Source organism: Mixophyes fleayi, chromosome 10, assembly GCF_038048845.1.
Source record: "Mixophyes fleayi isolate aMixFle1 chromosome 10, aMixFle1.hap1, whole genome shotgun sequence".
In the NCBI taxonomy this organism is placed as follows: Eukaryota; Metazoa; Chordata; class Amphibia; order Anura; family Limnodynastidae; genus Mixophyes; species Mixophyes fleayi.
This window is the reverse complement of record NC_134411.1, coordinates 61,266,913-61,290,523: the sequence shown is the minus strand read 5'-3', so window position 1 is coordinate 61,290,523 and position 23,611 is coordinate 61,266,913. Positions and strand designations below refer to the sequence as shown.

Here is a 23,611-nt window from a genome sequence, read left to right as displayed (position 1 = left end):
GTCTTGTAAGTAAGTGGTCCTTCTGCTCACCCTCAGTTGACCTTTGTAGTTTGGTAACAAAAAGTAATTTTGCTTTATGTATTACAGAACTGACCAAGCTCTGGGCAAAACGGAGAAAAATAGAAATATAATTAATGTTTATCAAGCAATTCAATCGGCAAAATAAAGCAAATTAAGATTGGGTACCCTGTCTAGTTGCAGCGCAGTTTATGTAGTTATAAGTTCTCAAAACATGAATTACAATAGTTAAAGCACTGCATGTTTGTGTGAAAGTTTGAATTTGCGCTAATCTACATAGATAACTTGTGAATCTCAGACCACTAACTATACTTGAATTTTGCATTATATTACATCATTCCTTTTTTGCCGTTCTCTCGCTCCCCCTCCCCCTCCTGCCTCTCGCTCCCCCTCCTGCCTCTCGCTCCCCCTCCTGCCTCTCGCTTCCCCCTCCTGCCTCTCGCTTCCCCCTCCTGCCTCTCGCTTCCCCCTCCTGCCTCTCGCTTCCCCCTCCTGCCTCTCGCTTCCACCTCCTGCCTCCCCCCACCCCCCCCCCCCCCCCCCCCCCTCTCTCTCTTTTTTAAAAACTCTGTTTCTTCTCCATGTGTACCTTCTGCTCAGGCAGATGATGACCAAATCCTTGGATTTCAGCAAATCTTTTTATTGAAATGTTTGAATGATGCTTGGGTGTGTACCAATGAGGTCTTCAGGCTAGCCCTGCACAACATTTAATTGATTCCTGTTCCAGATGACAGGTGTGTGCTTGCTTTGTAATAATTATAAATATATATACACACATAGATTATCAGCGTTTTTAAATGCAATGGTTAATCGCTCATTAACAATCGGATTATTTCAAAACCAATATTTAGTTGGGAATGAAACACCCAAAATATGTTGATACTTTTTTAAGGGTAAAGTTAATTTACTGCTTTGAATGCCAAAATCTGTTTCTTTTTTGGGTAATAATAATGTTAAAGTTGCTCATTGTAGGATGTCATGTCTGTGTGAGCCCATCTCAAGTGTCATGTTTGGCTTAATATGTAAACTAGGTTGTTACAAGACTGCTCTACGCCTTTAGCTCAGGGTATTTTTATGTATTTTTGCATCAATTTCTACAAATGACTAACTTCAGTTGATTAGTCATTCAGATATTTATTTCTATGCAATTTTTTTTAATTTGAGAACAATGATGCCACAGCTTACCGGTTACATAGTAAAGCTATAAATAGTTATCATTTTTAAAGTTATTGAGATGATACTACATATCTGGGTGTGTTGCAACTTGTCAAATGTATGGAGATTTGGCAGTATTGAAGCATTAAACTTACAAAGCTAACTTATATCCATTATGCACTCTCTTCTTAAACTGTACAATAAAATAATTTAGAAGACAATTTTACAATGTGTTATGGAATACAAACAAGCACACATGCCTGTTTCTTACCTATGTTTCTTGATAAGTCACTAACCATTTGTTTGGTGCTGGGTTTATCCTTTGCCTGATTATTAAGCCTGATTTACTATAGATCTTCCCATAAACCATAATTTTCTCACTTCTGTCTCCATCATCATCTCCTTTAACTCCCTCTTACCTGACTTTATCTCCCCCCTCATGAAAAGGATTGCCTGTCATTTTCTCATAGTGGCCGCCCGTACAGTAAGTTTCAGACTTAAACTATTTACTCTTATTTCTGACCGTCAATTTTTAATGACTGCATAGGTAGTGCAGTTTCTTAAGCTGGGTACACACTACAGGGTTTTTTGTCCAATAATCAGCTCAACCAGCTGACATACGACAGCTCATTCGAAAGTCGGGTCAGTGCGTGTATACCACGATGGTCGAAAGTGCTCAAATGGGCGATTTTAGTCTCATTTGGTTGCTCGTACCATTCAATATTTTCGTTCGAATCTCCTTTCCAATGTGTAGTGTGTATAAATTTTTCGACCAATCCACGACAATCCTCCAATACTTCCTCGACCTGGGGGGCGTGTGTATATAAATTTACGATGCCTGTACCAGTCCCACGTGGTGCGGTATCCGCACATCACAGGCTTGTGTTTTGTATAGATGTGTATTGCACCTGTCTGGCTGCAGACCGTTACACTTGTATAAAGCACGTGTGGAATTATCCTTTGCGTCTATGTGAGAATCTATTCATATTTACCCTTTATAAACTATTCAACTTATAAAGTCAAATTTTTTTTATTGTAGAATATGACAAGTGAAAAAAAAAAATAGTATTACACTTAAAAGGTGCTACTGGTTTGTGCCACAACTGTTCCAAACAGCATATACATGTCAACAAAAGTATTCTCAAGGTTTTTAATTTTTTCTTGATCTTGGTTATATTTCCTTCCATTTCTTTAAAATATTCGTGGAGCTTTAGAACGTTTTTTTTTCTCCCTCAGAACTTTCATCGGATATGACGATGGTATCTATGAAACAAGAAAATAAAAAATGTTTACCATTAAATTTCTTTATCTGTAATAAAGTTAATAAAAGTCTTAATCCAACACCAGAAATGTGCTCACCTTGCACACTGCTCGAGATCAGTTTGTGTTGTGGTTCCTCTGACACAATCGCAACAAAAGCGTGCTTAACCTCCATAGGTTCGGGAAAACAGGCGCCATTTTGGTTATTATAACCGTACAGTTATGTGCCCAAAGGATTTAGTTGTCTACACATGTTCATTGAAATAACTTCGTGTATAACTTCTTTCAGATCTTGGTACTCAACATTCATTTTTTCTTGTTTGATAACAGGTATTACATCAGTGGTAACTAAACAGGCCTTCTCACCGTTAATTTTTCCTTCTGAAAAGAAAAAAATCAGGCATTTGCATTGCTTCATGTGAAACTAGAATGAAATACATAAAGTCCTTCAAACAGGTACACTACACTTGTGACTCACTTTTTTTAATGTTTCTAGGAATTCGCTCCAGTCTCCTTTCCTCTTTATTTTTAAGGTCCGACCACCTCTTCTGGACTTGGAATTTAATTATTTTCTTTCCAAGTTTTTCCTTCAGTAATCGCAGTAGTTTTTGCATTATCACTTTCTTTCTATTATTCACTTTTCTGTACTTTCACTTTTGACAGTCGTACTGGTCCAGTACTTTTACCATCATCTCCACCTTTCTTGGGGTCATTGACTTTGCTCTTTTAACTGCAGTAAATTTTATTTCTTCGTCTTCTTGGACATCTCCTTTCCCCACCTTAACTTTTTCAACATTTTTTGGCCCTTCGAGCACCATCTCTGAGTGCCTGTTTGTCTCCATAGCTGCAACCCCCACTGACACCTTCTCCTCACCCGCCATCTTCTCACGTTCCTCGGCGCCAGACAGGCTCCTCTGTAATTTTATACACTCAGACATGGGCGTTCGTTTCTGCTGTGGACCAATCAGCGATGATGCCCGCAGAGAATGGAGCATTGTGGGTGATGCCTATTTGTGTATAATAACCTTGTGTGTGGAGTTCTTTTGCTATAATTTTAACCCGTACAGGACCATTACAAACGAAGGGATTTTACGATTGTTTTGAGCTGTACATTCGTTCACATATACGGTAAGTTCTTTCTGATTGGTGCATACATGTGTACTTGCATTGGTTTATTGTACAGCACAGATGTAAAATAGATTTATTTTTATTGTAGCCAAACAGAACACAATCGTTTACGAAAGAAATGCTGACCTAATGAAGGATTTTATTGAGACCTTCAGGGCTCACCCATGTTTGTGGAAAGCCAAATCCAAAGATTTCTCAAACAGAATCATGCGAAACCTGGCGATGCAAGAGCTTGTGAAAGCATGTCTGCCACATCACCCTGGAGGAACTGTGGAATGGGCAAAAAGCAAGATCCAGAACCTTAGGACTGTGTAAAAAAATATTTAAATAAAGTTGATGCTGCCAAAAAATCAGGAGCTGCAGCTGAAGACGTGTATGTTCCAAAGCTATGGTACTTTGATCTGTTACACTTTGTGAAGGACCAAGAAACACCACGTACGTCCACTAGCAGCATGCTCACAGACAGCAGTTCATCCACAGAGGTAGAGAAAGCATATGATATACCTGCAAGCGGCACAGTAAGTACAGTACATTATAATGTTGTCATGTAGAAGGTTTAATCGTGTTAAAAGAATCAACAAAACCATAAAAATACATAACATGTATATAAACAGTTGTCATAAGCAATCATTCTGCCATGGCACGACACCATGTCCGTTGAAATACGTAGGGTACGCCTCCCGATTTAATTTAGCCAATGTACTACTGTTTTTAGAGTGTCACACTCTACTGTTGTCAAGCCCACTACCTCCATGTCCTCGACATTAGTTTCCACATAGGCCTGAGTGGTACGTCCACTGTTGCTTTTACGCCGTAGAAAGTTATGCAGAACACAACAGGCCATTACAACTTTGTCCAAACGCACGCCGAGCACATGACAGTCTATAATTAAATATACGCCTTTCAATGCTCAGATTTCTTTGTGGGTGCGGTTTTAATACATTGTTGTGCAATGCAAAGGCGTCATCTGCCACAAACACAAAGTTTAGTCCATATTTTGTGCTACTCCGAGATGGAAGGTTAAGGGCATTGTTTGGTAGTTTATGGAAGGTAGTATGCTCCAATACACCTCCATCTGAGACTCTTCCATTTTTTCCAATGTCCACAAATAAGAATTCATCGTTCGCATCCACAATGGCCATTAAAATAATGCTAAAAAAAATCCTTTATAATTATAGTATAAAGATCCACTGTTTGATAGTGGCATAATTTTGACATGTTTGCCATCAATGGCACCACCGCAATATGGAAAATTCCGTAGTCTCTCAAAGTCTTAGGCTATCACTTTCCAGTCTCCCTCTGTAGATGGAAACTGAAACATGAAGAAGTGTAAATAGGTTACATTTGAACATGCATGCAATTGCATACCCTCATTATTTTTATTTTGCTCTTTTTCAGCCTGCACTCCTGTCTGAAGGCCTCTTGCTGGATGCTGCAGGCCAGTAAGCTACAACAAGTAATAGCACTGCACGTGAAAGCTAGCTAACTGCTAATAGCCAGGATGTGACCGAAGCTGGTACATTAGCAAAAAAACATTCAGATGCGAAAGTGATGTAGAGTAAGTGAAATACAAGAAAGTGGTGCACTAACAGAAAAGATGCTTGATTGCGCTAACACTTTGATGACAAAAAGAAAGGAACAGAAAAAAGAAAGGAACAGGAAGCATTTGATTTCCTGGGAGCGACAATAGCTAGCAAAATTAGAAGTAGTAGCAAGCGCATATAAAATGAAATGGAGCGGCTGCTGTGCGACCTCATGTGTAGGGCTACTGCTGAAGAATTGTGGTCGGACACAGTTATTTCCCCATCTAACCGCAGACACAAACAATTGTACACATTTTACACAGCACAGTTGCAGCATGCTACCATGGGCGGACAAAGCATAATGTCTCAACCGTGTATGGCATCCACACCAATAGCATCAGGAAGGATGCCACATTACGCTGGGGACACATCTGGAATGGACACAAGCGAAATTTTGCACTACCAACAATTATAAACTGTTGCTCTGGTACAAATAATTATTGCATTGAACGTTACAAGTTGAATGTATTTTTAAAATTTTATGTATGGTAATAAACCTCTATTTTGTTTTATTTTTTATAATTAATACTATTGCTTTTAACCAACCTTCATATACTGATCACAGAGAACTTCGATGATAGCATCACAGGTGTCAGGTATTTATCATGCCAAGAGCTTGAGGTGAATTAGCTGTGCTATATTTCAGATCTGCCAGTGTCCTCCCTGTTTTCAAAAATCTTAGCATTGTCACCAGTCTGCTCTGGCGGTATGGATCTCCTTAAATGGGTGTTCTCCCTCTTGGAGCAGTTCCTGAAAAGTGGCATCATTCATACGAAGAAAATTCTTAGTCATCTGGGTTGTTGTCCCGTATCTCCTGTAGCAGGGGCATATGAGAGTGTCTCTACTCTTGAACCAATCTTTGCTCCAACAAGATCTACTCTTTCTTCTTTTTTCTCTTTGGTTCTGTACCTGCAGTCTTCTTGCCACAGCATTCAGGAAAAGTGCAGTTGCTTTTTCTTCTACTTAATTAAAAATATTGAGCATATTTAAAAATCTAATCAATTACACTGGTCAACATGATTCACTTCCTTGTCTGTTTTAAATAGGAATGATAACCTGGAATTTACGACAGTAATAAGTGCAACAATTTCTAGATCTAGAAATCTGTATGCTTTATAAATAAGACTTACACTATTACATATAATAAACATGTCAACTGCAATGGATATATACCAGCAACCATCATAAGAAATGGATAATATCCCGAGTGGTCAATATATATTTGTTAGAAATTGTTCAGACATAGCTCCTATGTTGAACGGAGAAAGTCTTTAAAGAAATTGGAGGATAGATATTATAATGAAAGAAAGACTGAGGAGACATTTAATGATATTACGGAATAGGACTGAAAGAAATGCTTTATATAAAGAAAAAAGAAAAAAATGTATGCAGAGGAGTACTTTTCATTTGTCATTTTAGCGGCTCAGCTACCCTCAGGAAAATTCTAAAAAGTGATGCCAAAGGAACTAAAAAAAAATACATTTTCTATACAAAGATTCCAAGGTGGTTTTGGATTAGTAATATTCCTACTATTATAACCCTGAGTTTTGCAAACGATTGGTGTTTAGATCCATTGAACGTTTGTTCAATATAATAATCCTGGTCATAGAAAAATGTTATAGAAGTTTAAATGTCTGCCTTATGAAATACAAGCCCTGGGTTCCAAAGCAGGTGAATCATTTAGTATATCAAATTGTAATGATTTGGATGATTAAATTGTATTCACAAGTGGAGAAATATTGTTGCTTTATTATGGGTTTAGTGGGATAAATTCAACAGCGTAAACAGACTACCAGGAGTTCAAAGTCTAAAATGAGTTCCTGGAGATCCTGCGTGTAGAGTACCATACAGAAGTTGCCCTTTTAGAGCGAGACGTGGGTGACTGCAATTACCCAGACATGGTCACACTCAAATTATTGCTCACTAAGTGACACTGATTTTTAGCGACTCGCCTCTATGGATGCTCCAGCAGACCCCTCCTTTTTAGGGTTGAATATCTTCTCCAGAGTGAGTATAAATGAAATTGGAAGACTAGGAGCTGCAGCCAATCCGAGCGCTCAGAAAAGGCTGCAGAGGCAAACAAATGTAATCTTAACTTATCTTCCTACATATCAACAGATTCTGAGATGGCTGTCTTGCAGAGGGGGCTGGGTTTTGTCACTGCAAATCGATTTTCAAATTTCCATTGGAAAGTGTAGTCCCACTTTATAGGCAGATAATTATGTTTGAGGGCTTTTTTTTTTTTTCTTTTTTAAATCCAATACGGCTTTTGACAATACTGTGTTGAGTACTCCAACCTGCTCTAGTATAGACCATGCTTTAAATGCAAGCCTCCATTCAACCCGCAGAGTTGTCCAATAAAACGTTCTTACGATGCGTAGCAGCACTATTTTTTTTTTTTTCTTGGTTTTAAATGTTATCCCAGTATGTCCTCTAGAGAGGACATTAAACTTAACCACTTTACAGAACTGCAAAATATCCAGCGGAGAAAGGTGGTACAATAATGCTACAGATTTATGTACTTATGAATTATAGGGCAGAAATTTACGACAGTTTCCTATGAAAAATTAGGTTATTACTCTACTACTTTACTACAAATTGGTTTTTCCAACAAATGTATCACAAAAGATGAGGCTAATTTCTTATTAGTACCTTTTTCCAAGTTCAGACTGACACTCTCCTTGTGACTCTAATCCTGAGAAGTCTATACACCTGTATAAGTCCGTTGTTAATGCATTGGCCAAGTTGTTGAACAATTATTCTAACTATGCTTGTCCCACCTATACCTTTTCTATTGGGTCTTTTACAACTAATTTTGGGGTGCAAATCTTTTGTTTTTGAGCAACAGGTTTACAAACGGGTGTCAGGAACGACAAAGGGGTCTTCAGTTGCCCCATCATATGCGAATGCTTACTTTTATGATTTTGAGCAAAAAAATGTTTTTGCAGTCCCAGAGATTTCTAAAGACAATTTTTTTTTCATTGCTGTATCAACAATATCTTCATGCTGTAGACCAGGGGCATGTACAAGTTATGTACATTCATAGACATGTTGAATTCTTTTCAAGATAACGCGGAATGTGGACACAGACCATATGCTTTTTAGATGTTCTAATAACATTGGAAGACTCTAAATTGTCAACTATTATCTATTCCAAACCCCCAAGTGTGAATAACATCCTACAGCCAGCTTATACCCTACACCACTCAAATACGGGTTACCTAAATCTCAACTGATGAAGTTATGGCCTCTACTCCAAATTAATTCAAGTTTGAAATCCTTAGCTAATTGTAAAACTCTCCTCAGTTACAAAAGAACACATGAACTAAAATACCTTCTAATTCACCCAACCAGGGATTGTAAAGAAGGTACATTTCCCTAAAGAACACCTACAACCCTTTGAAATGAGTGTTACAGATGTGTCAATTGCACTACGTGTAGATTATTCTCAATATATATCCCCTGAGGCATTTCATGTAGTGTACAACTACATTTTTAGTTTATGCAGTTAGTAGATGTTGGAAAGTTTATATAGGCAAAACAGAATTCACCTTACGTGAGTAAAATGGCCATGCATAGGTCATCATTTAAAAGGGTCCTTTTGCAGGGCATGAGTGTTTAGCTAGCTGCGGACCATTGGGCTAAGCACAAAGTTGCTACGTTGAAATATATGGTGCAATAGATCATGTCCTATTCCTAACAGAGGAGGTGATAGAAAAACTCTGTTGTTTAGAAGCTAAATGGATATTAAAATGAGCATATTAGCTTTATATTGCTTTTTATGATTGGGATTTGTGATATTCCTTTTACACAATGGTCTGGACTACTTTTGTATATTTAAACTTGTTTGAGCTTTAATCTCTGCTATATACTAGCTGTATGTACCAGCAAGCTACATTTTGGTTTAGATTATTTGACAATTTAGGAACACCAATTTGTAGGACTATCCAGTTATATTTTGCTGGTTTAGGGCACATGAAGTTTTAGACACATTATAATAACTTTCAACATTTGACATAAATTTTTGATATTTTTATTAACTTAGGTTTTATATGTTTTTGGTAAGCCTCTGAATTTGTTGTATCTGTAGCTGCTTATGCATTTGGCAGCTTGATTTAGTTTGTCAGACCTTGATTTTATAAATAATGTTAGTGGCAAAGAGGCTTATTTGTCACACCTCTCCTATAGGTAAAAACCCAGCTAGTCTGCAGGAGCAGGCTGCAGACAGGGTTACATTTTCCCTGGGCTAATCTTTCAGCACATACACAGGTGTTCCACATGAGTGTAACTAATTTGTTGTTTAATGTGGTTGTTTTTATGATCCACCCAGTGCTATAAACCACTGTTTGTATTTGTGGGTGGGGCCACCGATGCCAGTTACTGGCCTGCTGGTAGTCAGGAAACTACTGTTTAGCCAGACGTAGGGTTGTGGTAGAATTTTGCTTTACTGGAAATGTCTGCTGTAACCACCGCACACAATCAGAGCAGCGGGACAGCACACTGCCACTGCTGAACGGACTTGCAAATACTGTGCAGCTGTCGGCAGCCTTAGAAATCAGAAAGGGGCGGGGCCTAAATCGCCCCGTAGGGACAAATGTCTAGATCCGCCCCTGTTTCTTTAAATGCATCATCTCCCAGTCCTCCAACCCCTGCCGCCTCTTTGCCACCTTCAACACTCTCCTGTCATAATAATAATTGTTTATTTTAAAATCAATTTGTTTTTCATGTTTTATTTGCACTTGATTTTTGTTTTAATTTTTCACTCAAAAGTGTAGTTGCTAGCTGTTTTTTCTTTTGTTCTTTATTTTGGTTCAAACCAATTTATCAAGTGGAAACTGTTCTTAATCATTAATTTTACTGTCAAGTGTTTCAATAAACTTTCCCAAATTGTGAAAAATGGCTCTACTTATGTATAACTGTTTCAAGACAATCCTTTTTAAAATAATAGAATAGGTTTTCTTTGAATAGTAACATAGTCAGTGGAATGGCATGAATCCATTGCTGGAGGGTTCACTTTTTGGCCACTGTAGCTAGGATATGAAGTTTTTTTCCTACCTGTAGTCCGTTTAGCAGAGATCGTAGGGATGCCCAAAATAGCTGACTTGGGGGACAAAGGTACAAAATTCAATAGTTCAGGAGAGGCATAATCTTTAACATGCAGCCAGAATTTTTTAATCGCAGGGTAATCCCAAAAAAATAACCATATAGGGAAGCGAATACATTGGTGCATTTTTATGCAATCGTCTGAATCTGATATACCAATTGCATGACATCTGGATGGGTAAAGGAATCCCCTATAAAAACTGTGTAAGAGGAGGGGGGTCAATATTTGAATGGAGTGCCACAAGGTCGTCACAATGGTACCAAGTGGTAGGTGGTTGGAAAAGTCAGTTTGCCATTTTGTTATCCCAGTTTTATGGGTTCCTGAAAATAGTTGGCTATCGTGGGATTAGTTTTACGTTGGAGTATCCAAATGATTATTGCATTCCTCCAAGTTAAGAAAGGAGAGTGCCCTGCTAGTGTAGTGCAGCACCTGGAGGAAGGCTAAGTTATGTGAGTAAATACAGTCCAATCTGAAAGTTTCCTGGGAATAGAAGTCTTTTTTTTTTTTTTTTTTTTTTTTTTTTCTGTAGTTGTTTTTTCAATGGTACGGTCTGTCAATACCTAGAGTGTTAAGATACCTGTTTTCTCCTAAAAGGGTATGAGGCAGCCCCCAGCTTGAAAATCCCCATTTCCTAAAATTGGAAGAAACAGAATGATAGGGGTTTAAGTGCCATTTGTTTTAGACTCTGTGCCAGGTCAACCATGCCACAAATGGATTATCTGAGATCTCCAAAGGAATCTCCACTTTATACAAGTGGAGAAAGTGTTGTAGTTGTGACATTAACCGTTGCTCTGTTAGTATTGGTGTAAAATTCTTGTAAGTTGATCTTTCACATAACAGCATTTTGCTGATTGGTTATATAAGGCAATATGAGGAATGTTTATTCCCCCTTCTGATTTACTTTGTAAGATTTTTTTATATAAAATTTTAGGCCTTTTGCCATTCCAAATAAAATAGCGAAAGGAGGCCTCCAAAAAAGTCACTCACATAGGGAAAAGGTCTAATTAGTATGAGGCTTCCTTGCAAAACAGATTTCCTCCAACAAATGGCTATTGCATCAGAAATTAATATATTTCCAATACAAAAGTGCAACACAATATTAAATAGAAATCAGTACATCTGCAACGATGTCCAGTGACGAACTGCACCCCTAATTGAAATAAATATCAATAATAATTTATTTCTATACGATCCAGCCACACTATCTGTTAGCTCTTGGTTCTACAAAACATGTTTCATGGTGGCATTGTGGTACTACAAGTGTCAGCATGCACATGAGCACTTGTAGTGCCGCAAGTCTGTACTTTTAATGGTTTCCCCATCATGAAATTTGAAGTGTTGACATATCGTAAAAATATACATATTGGCCCAATGCTGAGGAAATAACCCACAATAATAATTATAAAAAAAAAAGATCTCTATATTAATTAAGGAAACGGCCTACAAATTGTACTATAGGTGGTACTATACCCCTGTCAAGCTGTCTAGAATGTTTCTCACAGCCACTCCGAGCTGCTGGCGGTAATGTGGCCAGAGAGGTACGATGCTAAATATATAGTGAACCTGCACTCGTATAGTTCCTTTCTGGAACATGATCCTTCTACTTATAAACTTTGTGTCAGAACAACAGATAAATGAGGACAACTGGTCATTTCTTCTCTCCCGCCCTATACCTGATGAGAGCGTGTCTTCTAACGAGCTTATCCCAAATCTTGGCAGCTGCTAAAACCCTAATAACAAAGCACTGGAAAGACCCTTATGCTCCCTCCATGCAGGAATTATGGTCTTACATTTGGCATGTCGCAAGCATGGAGAGTATAGCACGGCGGTTCCCAAACTGTGCGCCGCAGCTCCCAGGGGTGCCGCGCGCCAGCCATAAAACAAACAAACAGAAACACATACCAATCCGCCTGGCGCCGGGACCCAGCATCATCCTCTCTCACGCAGCTGTCATATCAGTGACAGGCTGCGTGAGAAAGGAGGATGCTGGGTCCCGGCGTCTGGCGGATTGGTATGTGTTTCTGTTTGTTTGTTTTATGGCTGGCGCGCGGCAGAGAGGGCAGAGGAGAGTGACAGCCTGACAGGAGGGGACAGAGGAGAGTGACAGCGTGACAGGAGGGGGACAGAAGAGAGTGACAGCGTGACAGGAGGGGGACAGAGGAGAGTGACAGAGGAGAGTGACAGCGTGACAGGAGGGGGACAGAGGAGAGTGACAGCGTGACAGGAGGGGGACAGTGGAGAGTGACAGCGTGACAGGAGGGGGACAGAAGAGAGTGACAGGGGAGCGTGACAGGAGGGGGACAGAGGAGAGTGACAGGAGGGGGACAGAGGAGAGTGACAGCGTGACAGGAGGGGGGCAGCGTGGAAGCGGAGCTGGGACAGAGGGCAGAGGAGCTGGGACAGCGTGACAGAGGGCAAAGGAGCTGGGACAGCGTGACAGGGCAGAGGAGGGGGACAGTGGGCAGAGGAGGGTTGACAGCGTGAGAGAGGGCAGTGGAGGGGGGACAGCGTGAGAGAGGGCAGAGTGTCTGGATGCAGTGAGGGCAGAGTGTCTGGATGCAGAGGGGGCATTTTTGCATACAACTAAATAAGCATTTCTGTCCTGACCTAAATACTTCTTACAATTTTTTGACCCAACTACTTCTAAAACAGGACTGCTCGGTAATTATTTTGGAGGGGTGCCTTAAAAAAATTATGGAGACTCTAAGGGTGCCGCGAACTGCAAAAGTTTGGGAACCACTGGTATAGCATACTACCTCCACGATAATTTCGACAAGGTCTGGGCCCCGTGGTATTCATTAGAATGCCGTAGCTGCTTATACAATACGGCTCCAACCCCCCCTGCAGTTGAATATAGCTCTTGGGCCGCCTCCGGATCCCCTGGGCTTGGTACGGCGTGCTGATGGTGAGTAATACCTGTATGATATTTAATCGCTTGGCTTAGTTCTTAGCCACGTTCCATGTATACCTATTAGCAATATCGTTAATAGTATTTGTGCCTTTCTACCTCCCTCTTTCCCCCTCCCTCTTCTCCCTTTCCTCATTGCTTTAATGTATAAAACATAGAGTAGACACCTTGTATATTAACGCACTTATGTTCAATGTGTTGTTTGTATTTTTCCAGTTGTTTCCTCTTTAAATAAAGAGTTTTTTTTAAAAAAAAACAATTTACATTTATTTTATAATTACATTGGAGCCACTATTTATTAAAATAAATTGTCCCCCATAATAAAATTAATGATAATTTTTGACCTTCTACAACAAAAAAATATGGTTTATTTAAACTTCCATTATGCTTCCTGTTATTTTAACATTGCCCTGCAGTGTAACAGTGATGTGTTTGCAAATCTCGCCTATAGGAAGCAGCCTGTTGTATCTGGTGATTTTGAATTCAAACTCAGGCGAGTTTGCAAAATCGTATCTTCATACATTTGGTGATTTGTGTAGCTAGAGTGGGGAAAATCGGGACCGCAATTTGCAGCAATTTTGAAAGAAACTCATCTCCGGCGATTTTACATGAATTTGTCAGTTAATAAATCGGCGATATTAAATTTGCCAGAGAAAATTGCTGTATTTTCAAGATCGCAGATTGATACATTTACCCCTTAGAATGTATACTCTTTAAATAAATAGTTTTTCTCAACATGGTTAGCGCTTCAGCGCTGGGGTCATGAGTTTGATTCCCAAACATGGCCTTATCTGTGTCAAATTTGTATGTTCTCCATGTGTTTGCATGGGTTTCTTCCCACACTCCAAAAACATACTAGTAGGTCAATTGTCTGCTGACAAAATTAGCCATAGCCTGTTAGGGAATGTAGACTGTAAGGGACAAGGACTGATCTGAATGACAAACATTTTCTGTAAATCACCGTGGAAATTGTGGCTCTGTATAAATAAATGATGATCACAGGGTCAGGAAGATGTAAATTCCAACTCTAAATACTTTACATAGGCTAGATACACACTGGAGCGTTTTCGTCCAATAATCGGGAAAATCAGCCGAGGTCTGAAGTCGGGTTACAGTGTATAGTGACACTATGGTCGAAAGTCATTCCAAAGTGTTGATTGTCGGCTCATTTGGTTTGTCGTACTGTTTAATATATTCTGACCAATCACCGACCGATCATGTAGTGTGTATGCACTCATGCTCACGATCTACATAGAGTTTACAGAGTCGTATTCTTTTCAGCCGATGCTAGCAATGAATGTCCCGGTGAATTTAATTTAGAGAGTGTTGTAGAAGGAATAATTAATTTGTTCGTTCTGAGACTGAATGTTTTGTTTTAGTCACAGAAGCTAACGAAATTCGTTAGGACATGTGGTTAGCTATAACAGGGTGGTTTTAATCCATGTGACAATGAATGAATGTTGTGCTGATATTCTCTGAAGATTAGAGGACCAGATTAAGAGCATAGATCTGAAGGTAAATTGTGTCAGTGTGTATGCATGAATCGTCAGACTGATCGGACTTTCAGTCGTAGGTACAATTGTTTTAGATAAAACGTCGTTCTGAAAATTCTTCACTGTGTACCTAGCCTTACTGTGTCTTTTTTGTGATGCTTTTGAACACATAGGGTAATAAACATTTTCAAATCTCTTATCTGGGGCAACAGGGCTGCCAGATCAATTGGGGCAAGTCCATGAGTAGGGCTGGGTACACATTACAGAATTTTCTGACCAGTGCGTTATCTAAAACAATTTTACCAATGACTAAAAAAAAAAGTCCTGATCAGCATGCCGATCCATGCAGATTTATTATATATATTTTAAAGATTTACCATCAGATCTGTGCTCTTCAACAGTCATAACAGTCAGCTGAAAACATCATGACTCTGTAAACTCTATGGCGATCCTGATTGGTAGTGCAAACACACTGCAGGATTGTAAGGATGTTGTTCCATAGTTGAAAGAGATCTATAGTTCTGCAATATCGGGCTGACCGGTCGCTTATTGGGTGACTGGCCTAATAATTGGCTGAAAACACTGTGGTATGTACCCAGCCTAGGAGAACACAAAATCTTTCTTCCGGTTTCTGCAAAAGCGTCACTTCCTGATAACAGAATGTTGCTCTTGGTTTTGAAAGTTGTACATTTCTCTCTGTACCAGAATGGAAATCATTATATATGTGAGTCCACTTACAATACGGATTTATACAAGTGTTTTTATAAAATAGTTGCTACTTTGAAAACAAAGGGTAGCAGTATATGGACACCGAGGCTTAAAATTTTATATATATATATATATATATATATATATATATATATATATATATATATATATATATATATATATATCATTCTTAAAATGATACTCAATAATACATTTTATTAATATTATTCTTGTCCAAATTTCCTATTTTACGGAATAATCATAGTTCGTAAAATCTCCATGCTTGCTTTTGTTTGACGATCCTTTGCTGTGAAGCAGCACTGTTTGTATGGTGAATTTCAGCAGTGATACGTGATTGAGCTTTGACGGTTCTTATGGCGTGTTTACAGACATGAAGGAGGCAATCTTTCTAAACATTTAAAAATTTTCACTTAAACAGCCTATTTTTCCCTAGTATTATGTAGGAACAGCGCGTCAGTTTCTGGTATTCACAGTCCCTGCTTGGGATGTTCTTAAGCTCTGTGATCCCCACAATTAATAGGGACCACATAAATGGGAAACAGATGTGTTGCAGTCAATCTGGTTTTAAGGTCAGTATCTTGCTGTTGGTAATCAGGGGTATTTAAAAGTGCATAGGGTTGAGTAGGGTTATCAAATAATGAGTATCCTTACTTCTAAGGATCTTTATCTAAGCATATTTATACACCCATAGATACGGCTGCCCCAAAACTTGTGCTATAACCAGCTCCAGTTACCTGGGCAGCAAGCACTGCTTTTCTCCTTAAGCATTGCCTGTGTTTACCACATTTTATATTATCTATGCAAAATTGCATTAAAATGTATTTATAATATAGACATAACATGCCACCCTCTTTAGTGACAGTTTTGGCTTGTGTTTTAAGCAAGCAGCATAAAGTGGGAGATCTGTATATTTCATGTATACTGCACTTCTTTTCAGAAAATGTTGTGGCGAAGTTTTGGTGGAAAAATATTCACCATGTTCAATTTAACAAAGTAGAAAGACAGGGCAGGGTTTAATGTGAAAAAACAATTAAACGTAGTAACGTAGTTGTTTACACATTCTTAATTGCTATTTTGATACTACAATATTAGTGATTTGCACATAATGTAATAAAATGCAGTCTAGATTAATAATAGAAACCAGTGCTGTGGATTAGTTTGCCTTATAAGGTAGTGGTATGCTTGGCCATGTCTTCCAGGTTGGGAATGACTGAACAGGTTCATCTTACACATCAGCAAGCATTAACACTGTCACTCCCCATTATCCTGTTATAACTAGTGGTGCCTATATATGGGCAGAACTGCCACTCATTTCAAGCAAACTTATCTATGTCCTTTTTATCAATCTGTATAATTGGTGCAGGTAATGATTGCACATTGAATTTTCCTAACTACATCTGAAGGACCCAGATAAATTTTGATCTGTATCAGTGGTTATTTTAAACCATACATGCTGTGAGTTGTAGATATAGTTAAAATGGCCTAGTTGGCCAGCAGAGAAGTAACATATATAGACAATAATCTTCTGTACAGAAGAACATCATTTACTGAATCAATGAGGCGGGTAACTTTGATCTGTTTCTTCTGGCTTTGTCAGGAACCCATCCTTCCCTGTGTTAAAAAAAACAAAACATAACAAAAAACCTGAACTTTTTAAAAAGGCAAAGACTAGTTAATGTATTCGTGTCTGTTGAAATTCTAGCATCGAAGAGGGACAAGATTTTTGAGATGCTGGACTCGTCTTATTGAACCCTGCAAAAATAATATAGCTGGCACACACTTTGCAAACTATGATGATGCATTGTACCACAGGAGATGTACGGTATGCAGCATTGGTTCTCTGGCCGCAGAGGCAAGAAAACTTGAGGTGCTTTTTACCTGAGGTAGTGGCTGCATTGTCCCTTACATGGCACAGGTTTGGGCACTTTTTAAGACTTTAGTTGCACACTTTGGGCCTAAGTCATTAAGGAGAGTAAATCATAAAAAAGGAGTAACTTTGCATTGGAGGGGGAGGTAATTTGAAATGTGGGAGCAGATTTATAATTGGGATAAATAAAGCTATCTAGTATTTGTGTGGTACATAAAACAGCAGCCAATATTTAACTTATGTGCAAAATAATAAACTAATGTGCATCCCTTGCATTGTAAACATGCTTTTTTTTGTCCAGGATCAAACACAACTTTTTTTTTTTTTTTTTTTTTTTGCTTTGCTCTCCTTAGTGACTCTGGACGTTTCTCTTTTTTTGGGCCACCTTGTTAAGTAAGGGAACTTTTTGTAATAAAAACAGGCTTTGCGCTGGCATGTCTTAATTTTCACGGGTCACCACCACTTCCTTACTGCCTTGGCCTTGTGAGTTATTATGTGATCTTCTTGAACCTATATGTTCCCTTGCATATCACCATCCAGGCAAAATGAAAACTCTTATTAGCATATATTTGTGGAAACTATAATTTAAATTGTGTTTATCCTCTTCCTGACTGCTTTGAGTAAATCTGCTTTTAATAGTTGTGCAATATCCCCCACCAAATGTAGCTCTTTGTCCCCTGCTTCTCATAAAGTCCAGCCTGGAGCTTGGCTCTTAATGGTAGCCTCTGGTTCCAATGCAGCAGGTCACCTTTTTATTTGCTCTCCACTAGACTTAAGAGCTTCCCACAGAAAGCTGTTACTGCAGTTACTTGCATACGCCCAAAGTGAATCCTTAACATGACATTTATGGGGTCCCCTCACTAGCAGGGCGTTAGGGTCTGTATGCCACCCTTCAACTCTATTTTACTACTGTCCAAGACTTCATAAATGGCAAATGTATATTAGTAATAACAAATTTACTATAGTAAAATGTATCACAAAGCATATTGATCGCCACCACGTAAGACATCAAGCAAGCTACTTAGATTGATTGAACATAAAATATATGTATATTTTTTTAATTTCTGAACAAGAAGACTTTGCTATATTCCTATATTTGTAAATGTGCAACAAACTATAGGGCATATTCAATTCCGATCCCGATTCGCGGGATCGCGCCAGAACGGCCGCGAATGTAATCCGCGGTACCGCAATAACGTGGATTTTCTGGGCTGCTTACGAAAATCCGCGTTATTGCGATACCGTATTACCGGCAGTAGTGCGCATTTTCGTTACCGCGGATTGGAATTGAATATGCCCCTATGTATTTAATAAATGAAAAGGTTTTTAACAGAAACATAGGATATACCTTAATACTAAAGAATATATAAAATGAAGACTAACAGAACATAATACACAAGAAGTCCTCCGTTTACAAACTTTTATAATTACATTTCCAAATGCTTTCTTATAAATATATTCATAACTAATCTACTTTTTATGGTAAATCTAAGAGAAATTGGATTATTTACAAAAACCTAAGATATTTCTTTATGAACATAAACATATGTACACATTTTTGATAGGCCACAAAATATATTTACTTGGCATAAATCGTGAACAATAAAATCCTGTCAGATGAAAATATACAATACACTGTTACACACTTAATAAATCTGTGAAGAATTTTTACTTTGAAAAAGAATCTCCTCAGATCTTCCTTAATTAATGCCTTCAAAGTTGATCTAATTATTAGAAGAGGAACAAACTAGTTCTTAACACTATATTGTGTCCGCAGCAACCACTAGGGCAACATCTCTGACAGTTTCAGGATATATGGGAATGGCTTCTTGCACTGTTAGTTTTAGTGAACGTTGCGAAATTTAACTGGAAATGTATTCTGTTTGTTCTCTATGGTGTGGGAGGAATCCATTTATATGCAGTGAAGCTTTGCATACTCCTTGTGATCCAAATATTTGACGAAATCAAATTCCTCCTCAGTTGATGAGGGTTAAGACATGGCAGCAGCAACAACACTAAAGGGCATATTCAATTAGCTTTATGGTCTGCGATTACACACGGCTGTGCGTGTAAAGTGACAATACGGCACCACTGCAGATTTCCCTTCGCAACCCTATGGAGTGTGCATGGAAATCCGCGATGTTGCGGTAACGGGATTCGTGCAGCCACACATAATCGTGGACCGCAAGGCTAATTGAGTATGCCCCTAAGTTTATCCAAAAATAAAACATTGGCGATTTAATAACAACAGTATGAACAATTTTTTAGATGTTTTTCAAAAATGGCTTTTTGAGAAAATCAGATTTTGATTTTGAAAATGTAAAATTTTTCATTTTTATTGAAACATACTGCTGTGTGTGTGGTATCATATCAAAGTCCATAAAAAGAGGTTTAAAATGAGATTGTGTCCAAACTCTCTAGCTAAATTAGATTGCAGGTTTAAAAGCATGTAACTTCAAAACCAGTGTACATATCGGCCTAAGATTTGGTAATTTTCTTTATACTCATGGCAGCATTTATTATGCCAAATGTAATTGAAATTAGAGAATGTACGTTAGAATATTTTTCTAAAATTGTGTTGATTTTATGTGGAATGAGCCGTACATATGTTTTTTTAAGGTAATTAAATAAATGCAATACATGATTTCACTGTCATATATATTCTCTCCATTATTTAATGCACAATGCTAATCCTCATCCCTGCTGTGCCAACATTATTATAGTACTCACTTATGACCCATCCGCTTTACCGCTACCAACATTTAGGGGCATATTTAATTAGCAATTCGCGGCCGCAATTACACGCAGCTACAGGAGTCCCAGTTCCGCAACCACGAGGAATGGCATGGTATGCTATACAATAGTTTGTAAGTTGGTTGTGCTTTCAATTTGTGCTTTTCATTTGTCATTAACCCATGCACTTATGCAAATTAGTGTCACAGGTATGCATATTCTATTCCTCCACCGGTTTTTTAATCTGTGTCCTTTCACCTCTAGAAGTCTAGGCCCTCTGGAAATGTGTAAAAGGGACACTTCCTTACCTGTTTAACATTTTTGAAATTATTTATTTATTGAAGAAATGATGTAAACAATAAATATTCAATATAAAGCAGTAGTATTTCCTTGTGTTTTTGATTATTTACTAAACTCCTCCCACCTTTGTTTAAGAAAAGGGGAAAGGGGCCAAGTATAGGGTGGAATGTATGCATTTAATAATAGTGTAGCAGAATATTATAGTAGTGGTAAGTCAAGCGAAATAGTACATACATGCTTTAGAAAGTGATTCTAGTACATTTTTAGTACTGGGTCCAGCCGTAAATGTTCCAATGCTTGTCTGTTCAACAAATTTATAACTACAATATTCAATATATATTTCTATAAACCAGTGAAAAAATTTGCTTGTGCTATTGGAGGTTTTTACCTTGGTGGTTTTATGTATGAAGTTCACCTATGTTTGTGTAAAGGAAATTGGGATTCAGCTGGTTTCCTTAATATTGTTGGTGCTGCTGATAGCTGATTATAATGTGCTTTCTTTTCACTGTAACTAGGCGGTGCTCAATTTGATTGAAGATAGTGTGAATTGTTCTTCTTTCTTATATTTGACTATGCTAACTTTTTTCCTTTTCTATTGTTTGTTTAATTTTTCAACTGCCAAGCTCTGTTTGAGACCACTATCTGTAGACAGTAGAAGATATTTTCAGTATAACAAGAATTTATACTTAATAGATATATACATAGATATACCGATCAGCCACAGCATTAAAACCACCTGCCTAATATTGTGTAGGCAACCCTTGTGTTGCCAAAACAGCTCTGACCAATTGAGGAGTATACTTCCCATGACCTCTGAAGGTGTCCCGTGGTATCTGGCGCCAAGATGTTAGCAGCAGATCCTTGTAGTCCTGTAAGTTGTGAGGTGGGGCCTCCATTGCTCTGACTTATTTTTCCAGCACATCCTGCAGATGCTCAGTTGAATTGAGATCTGGGGAATTTGGAGAACAAGTAAACACCTTGAACTCTTTGTCATGTTCCTCAAACCATTCCCGAACAATTTTTGCAGGGTGCATTATCCTGCTGAGCAACCACTACATTTAAGGAATACTGTTGCCATGAAGGGCTGTACTTTGTCTGCAACAATGTTTAGGTAGGTGGTACGTGTCAAAGTAACATCCACTTGAATGCTAGGACTCAAGGTTCCCCAGCAGAACATTGCCCAGAGCATCACACTGCCTCTGTTGACTTGCATTTTTCCTTTTGTGCATCCTGGTGCCATCTCTTTCCCAGGTAAACAAAGCATAGCAACATGGCCGTCCACATGATGTAAAAAAAAACATAATTAATCAGACCAGGCCACCATCCATTGCTAATTGTAGGTGCTTTCGGTGGTGGAGAGCGGTCACCATGGACACTCTGACCAGCCTGCGGCTATGAAGCAAGCTGCGATGCACTGTGTGTTCTGACACCTTCTATCATAGCTGGTATTAACTTTTTCAGCAGTTTGTGCTACAATAGCTCTTCTGTGGCACTTTATCAGACAAGCTAGCCTTTTTCCCCCCACGCGCTCCAATGAGCCTTGGGCGCCCATAAACCCTGACACTAGTTGTCCTTCTTGGACCACTTTTGGTAGGTGCTAATCACTGCGTACCGTGGCTGATCGGTGGGTGCGTATATAGGTAGAGACTATAGGGCAAGTTTTAAACTGGGAAAAATTTTAGTTTTACCGGCTACTCATTGATGTATATTTGGAAGGGAGTGGGTCTGCAACTTTTGATAAAGTACAGACCATCACATGCAGGAGCTATGGAAGTAAAAAATACAACTTTTTGCTGTATTTGTGGAGCTCAGTTCTTTCCTCTGCTGTTCAATATCTTCTCTGTCTGTTAGATATGGCTTTTCTAATTTAAAATATTGCTATATATTTATACTTTTTAGTTTGTCATGTTGGTGCAAATCAAATCAAATATCATGCTTTTGTTGTTGTATCATGCAGAAACACATGGGGGGGGGGAATCCCTTATATTAACCATCTTTTATTTTATTTCTTTGTTGGCAAAATAAATGTTAGATGGTTGTTAGATATGTTAAAGCTGCACTCCCACCTAATGTGAACATTTTTTTCACCACTTTAAAATGGCTGCAGAGTTGGTGTATGAGCATGACGACCAATGAGAGTCCACACTACTACGCACATACCCACCTCCAATACGTCACACAGACCTTGCTCTCTGTTGGGGTTTTGAGTCTAACCACAGATTGCATGTTGCAGGGATGCTCCTCTTACTAGGTGAAAGTGCAGCTTTAAGTGCCACTGCACTACTGTGACAAATATTTTACTTAGCATTCTACAAATGTTATTTACTCCTTGCATAAATTTGATGTTTTTGTTTTTAATATCAAATGATTATATATGTTACATCTCATTTGTTTTGTTTATATAATTTATTGCAGGCAGATGATGACCCAGTTATTGGATTTCATCAGCTGTTTCTACTAAAGAATGTTCAAGATGTCTGGGTCTGTACAAATGACATGTTCCGGCTTTCCCTGCATAATTATGGTTGAATTGCCCCAGCTGAAGAGGATAATACTATTCATCTGCCCTTCTGAATCGTTTTTTGTTTTGTTTTTCTTTTTGTTTCGTGTGTATAAATGATTCTCCATATCTACGGAACATTGCAAACACCATACACTGTTTATATCAACCAAAAAAAGCCATTACAACAGAGCAAGGAAGTACTAAACCTTGTAGTTAAGCCGTGTAGTTATTTAAGCGGCTAATAATTGTGTGCCAGCGCAATGACTGGGGCGATAAATTTGTTTCTTTTGGAATTGTTTGCATTTAACACAATGTCCAAACATTTGCCTTTTGGATTGGATTGCTTTTTATGTAAAATCATTTATCTAGTGATCCAAAGAAATTGGAAATAAAAGAAAAAAAAAGGCACCATTGACTTGACCTGCTAATGGCTCATTGGTTTTTCTTTTTTGTTTTTTCCTTTTTTACAGTCTCTTCAGGATACCTTTCTTCTGTGTGTATTTACTGTTTCCGCTGCCCTAGGCAATTATAAATAGAATTACTTTAAATTAATTGCACTGCATTCATGTCGATCTGCCTACCACTTATCTAATGGCAGCTACCACTGATAAACCAACAAACGTGGGGGGGAGGGGTGAATGATTTGGTATGGCAAATTATTTTGCTAAATCTAAATCGTAGACACACAGGGTAAGTAGAGTGTGTTTTTTTAAAATTATGAGAATGTAACTTTTTTGAGATTACATAGCGAATAAACCTTTTCATGATTCTGCTTTTGGCAAACTTTAGTGCAGTCACGGAAATTTATGCTAAAAAATGTGGGATACTTC

At 38.4% G+C, this 23,611-nt stretch overlaps 2 protein-coding genes and 1 long non-coding RNA gene across 4 annotated transcripts in view; all 3 read left to right on the top strand.

Moving 5' to 3' along the window:
* NUTF2 (nuclear transport factor 2) overlaps window positions 1-23,201 on the top strand; it is a 63,312-nt gene extending 40,111 nt beyond the window's left edge. Inside the window, exon 5 of the mRNA XM_075188830.1 lies at window positions 22,694-23,201. Within this exon, the coding sequence (XP_075044931.1) occupies window positions 22,694-22,807 (114 nt within the window). The 3' untranslated portion in view covers window positions 22,808-23,201. The remainder of the gene's footprint in view (window positions 1-22,693) is intronic.
* SLC12A4 (solute carrier family 12 member 4) overlaps window positions 1-23,611 on the top strand; it is a 1,264,335-nt gene that overhangs the window by 160,222 nt on the left and 1,080,502 nt on the right. The gene's annotated exons all lie outside the window — the stretch shown is intronic.
* Window positions 727-5,656, top strand: LOC142104256 (uncharacterized). Its single transcript, XR_012679544.1, has 2 exons — window positions 727-4,079; window positions 4,960-5,656. It is a non-coding gene; the product is annotated as an uncharacterized LOC142104256 (long non-coding RNA).